Source organism: Pinus tabuliformis, chromosome 6, assembly GCF_031772625.1.
Source record: "Pinus tabuliformis cultivar Carrire ecotype Pingquan chromosome 6, CPIR1, whole genome shotgun sequence".
Lineage (NCBI taxonomy): Eukaryota > Viridiplantae > Streptophyta > Pinopsida > Pinales > Pinaceae > Pinus > Pinus tabuliformis.
The window spans coordinates 1,591,406,706-1,591,410,339 of record NC_142292.1 but is presented as its reverse complement, the minus strand read 5'-3'; the positions used below and the strand labels follow the sequence as shown (position 1 = coordinate 1,591,410,339).

Genomic DNA, 3,634 nt, shown 5'->3' with positions numbered 1-3,634 from the left:
GAAAGTATTTAAACAAAATCTACAACAAGTGCTGTATATACATGGAAATTTGTTATTAATTAAAAAGAAACTAAAATTTGACTAGTGTGACCACGAAGTGGGCATGATGAGATAAATTCAACATCTGGCCCCTTTTTTCCTAAATGTCGTTGCTAGGTAATCAATTCTGCTGTAGTGGTTGATCTGGTTGTTCTTTAACAGATTGTGTTGGTGTTCCTGGCATGACTGAGTGCTGACTCGACTCTGTGTTGACTCCTCAATCTTTCTTGTCTTGTTCCTCCTGGTAGTTGCATAGTTCGCTCCAATGTTCTTCATCTAGGATTTTAACTTTAATCATCCTGCAGTATATCTCATATGTTTCTGTGTACCACACAAAATTGGGCTTCATTATGAAAGCATGTTTCAAGTCGTGTTCAATGAAAATTGGATTGTTGATAGGATCTGGCATTGCTTTTCCTGTTATGTTGCCTCTGATATTGGAGAGATTCACAACATCCTTTGCTATGTCTTTTAGCCTCTTGACATAATCTTCTCTGGTCATGAGTTTATCATTAATGAAAAACAGAGAAGGGAGACCTTTTTGTGTCAAAGGTTCAATTCTGTTGAAAAATTCTGTTTACTGTCAGCTCCAAATTCTGGCATTTCTCCTCAAGCTGTACAGTCAAGTTCTTTTTTTTCAATACCTTCTTCACCTGTAGGATAGTTTCTGTTCTGTCTGCTACTCCCAGCTCTTCTAGCTCATACCTATTCTTTGAATTTAGAAATTTGATGATTCTGTTGGTTGTTGTTGGCATGTCTCCCAACTCTAGGTTAGTGGTTGAAATAACCTCTTTATACTTTTCAACTAGCTCCTTCTGCTTAAATATGATTTGGATGTTGGGCCAAATCTCATTCATACCATTAACGATATTGTTCCAAATGATTTCCTTTAGCCTTCCCAAGTGTTTTTCCAATTGATGACTCCTATTTAGATTTCTATAATTTTTCAATTAAAGTTCATGCCCTCTACATTTCTACTAAATGTGCACTCTCGACTCTTTTTAATATGGTCTTGAAAAACGTTGACTTGAGTTTCCAATCTCTTGATTTTTTTTGTCTGAAGGTTCATGCTCTCCATAGATTTGGTTATTTGTTCTGCACTGCTTCCTGTCGATGTAGTGGTAGTTGCTGGAGTAGTTTTGGGCATAGCTGTAAGAGGGAAAATCTCCATAGTGGTGGTGGTCAACTGTGCTGCTTTCTCCTTCTCCTTTACCATCTTCTCCATTTCTGTTCCATTTGTTTTATTTGGAGTGACTGCACCATTATTAGTTTCATCATTTTCTACCTTCTAACTCGTTTCCTCTATTTCTTTAGTTAAGGGATCTTGTGTTACAGGAATTTTGAGATGTTTTTATCAAGGCTACTATATCAGCCCCTTCTTTTTAATAATCTCTTCTACTGCTTTCACATCTGATGGATCATACCTAATTTTCACCACTAAATCTTCCAAGGACTTAATTCTGTTATCTTTTGTTTGAGATGAAACCTTTTCCATCTTCAACTGAGATTGGGCATTTGATAAAGCCACCTGCATTTTAAACAAATTCATAGAGGTACTTGTTAGAGTGGAGGAGATCATCTCACCTGTTTACTTATGAATTTCCAGATGATCAATAGGATGAACATTTCTGGCATCAAACTCAAAGGAAGTTTGTTTATAATCAGCTGGAGTTTTAGGTTCTGCTGTTTGTGCCTCAAGGAATGCCATATGCATTTTCCCTTTCTCTGAATTGAAAGCTGATAGAAGTCTTCCTTGGGAAGTAGAAATTTTCTTCCAGAACTAAGCATAATTACTCTTTTTCAACATTTCATTTCTGATCTTTATCTCTCTAAAAGTATAAAAAATGGTCTCCTCCTTTTCTCCTGTTACATTGGTATATGTAGAAATTTGAAGAGTTATTTCCCTTTCTGAGATAGGAGTTGTAGGAAACATTGACCTCCTGCTGGAGACGAATCAGGAATATCACTGAGGTTGATAATTATTTGCTGTGGTGATTCTTTACCTAGGTCCATGTCCATACACATCCTTGCCCTTTTCCTAAATTTCATCTTTAACTCCTTTATAGAAGTATCAGTCCCTAGTGACTAATATTCTCTTGGTCTTTTCCTAGTTGACTCTTCTTTCTTGCTGCCTAGGAGTCTGCGCACTTGAAGAGGAAAGTATCTGTTCCTCAACCCCTTGCAAGGTTTTAGGCATCCACTTTGTTTGGTTCATGAATTTTTCTATTTTAGGTCTATGAGTGTGAATAATAAGGTGTTGATTTGTTTTCCACCCTTTTCTTGGAGATGATACCCCCATGCATAGGACCATGTGAAGCTGCAGGTGAACTTCATTTATTTCAACTTCTTATCAACCTCTTCACCTGCTGCAGGCTACTATTGCAAATAAAAGGACCAATTTGGGATTTTATATTGAAATTGAGATTCTTCTTTGCTGCTACAAAGTGCACTTCATCTGCATTGATCATGTACCTAATATACTATAGTGCAAAGGTCCTCGAGGGGAGTAACTTTGGAAGCTTGTAAGGGGCCAATTCACATCCATATATCTTAATTCTATGTAATTTTGGTACAAATACTAATCTCCTATTCTAGCTTGGTCGGTCAGCTGCATAATTCTTTTAATTTCTTGACTCATTCTGGGTTCTGATGTACCACAAAGGAGGCTCATAGATGGATGGGAAAACATCTCTATGAACTTTTTGTATGTGAAGTCCCTTTAATCCTTCATCACCAAGGTTATCCAGAAGATGAAAAACTGAGGTTCACCTTCTTCATCTAGCTTGATCATCAAAAACTGAAACCTGTCTGCCTAAGAATAAAAAAACATATAAAACCAGTATTGAAGAATACTGAAACACTTCTTCTGTAGTAAAATTTATGAATTGTTTATGGATGGCATCTACCAGAAATTAACTAAAATTAAACAAGATAGAGAGCTTTGACTCTCATGAAAATATGGATAGGAAACCTATTATGGCTTCATCAAGCCACTGATCTTAATAATAGCGTAGCAGATATGAAATCATAGTGAATATATGCCTGGTTCTATAGGGAAAACATAGGATGTAGTGCAGGATTTTTGCTAGGAAGTGGGGTTTGTTGAGTCATGACTAGTTCCAGGGTTTTAGCTCTTTTAGAAAGTCAAACCTTTGGTACATTTCATTGAGGATTTCATGGGAAAAAGAAGTGGTTTCTTCCAATGTTAGGAGCTTGCATCATCTGCATTATGGATTTAGCATCAATGGTGAAAATTATTTCTCCTGCGGAGGCTACTACTACTCTTTCCTGTGGGTTATAGTAGGACTAGAAATTTCTGATCAATTTTGGGAAGCTATGGGTTTTGGAAAAATGTAGAAAGGAAAATTTGTATCCCAAAGCCCTATATCATCCACTTCATTGATGAATTTTGTCCTCCCACCAACAATAGATGTCGAAGATATCATATTCTGAAATGTTTCATGTATATTGAAGTCTCCATCTGCAAGTGGGATATGGCCAAGTCCACTGGTGGGTGGCACCATTGGATTGAACAACTCCTGTTCTTTTTTCTTCAGTGGCATGGCTTATCTTCTGAAAATTTTAAACCTGGACT

The 3,634-nt window shown here is 36.8% G+C and overlaps 1 protein-coding gene across 1 annotated transcript in view; it reads right to left on the bottom strand.

The window, feature by feature from the left end:
- Positions 1 to 1,402: 1,402 nt before the first annotated feature.
- The window catches only part of LOC149264915 (delta-selinene synthase-like), an 8,071-nt gene continuing 5,839 nt past the window's right edge, over positions 1,403 to 3,634 (bottom strand). Inside the window, exon 9 of the mRNA XM_089401224.1 lies at positions 1,403 to 1,567. Within this exon, the coding sequence (XP_089257350.1) occupies positions 1,403 to 1,567 (165 nt within the window). The remainder of the gene's footprint in view (positions 1,568 to 3,634) is intronic.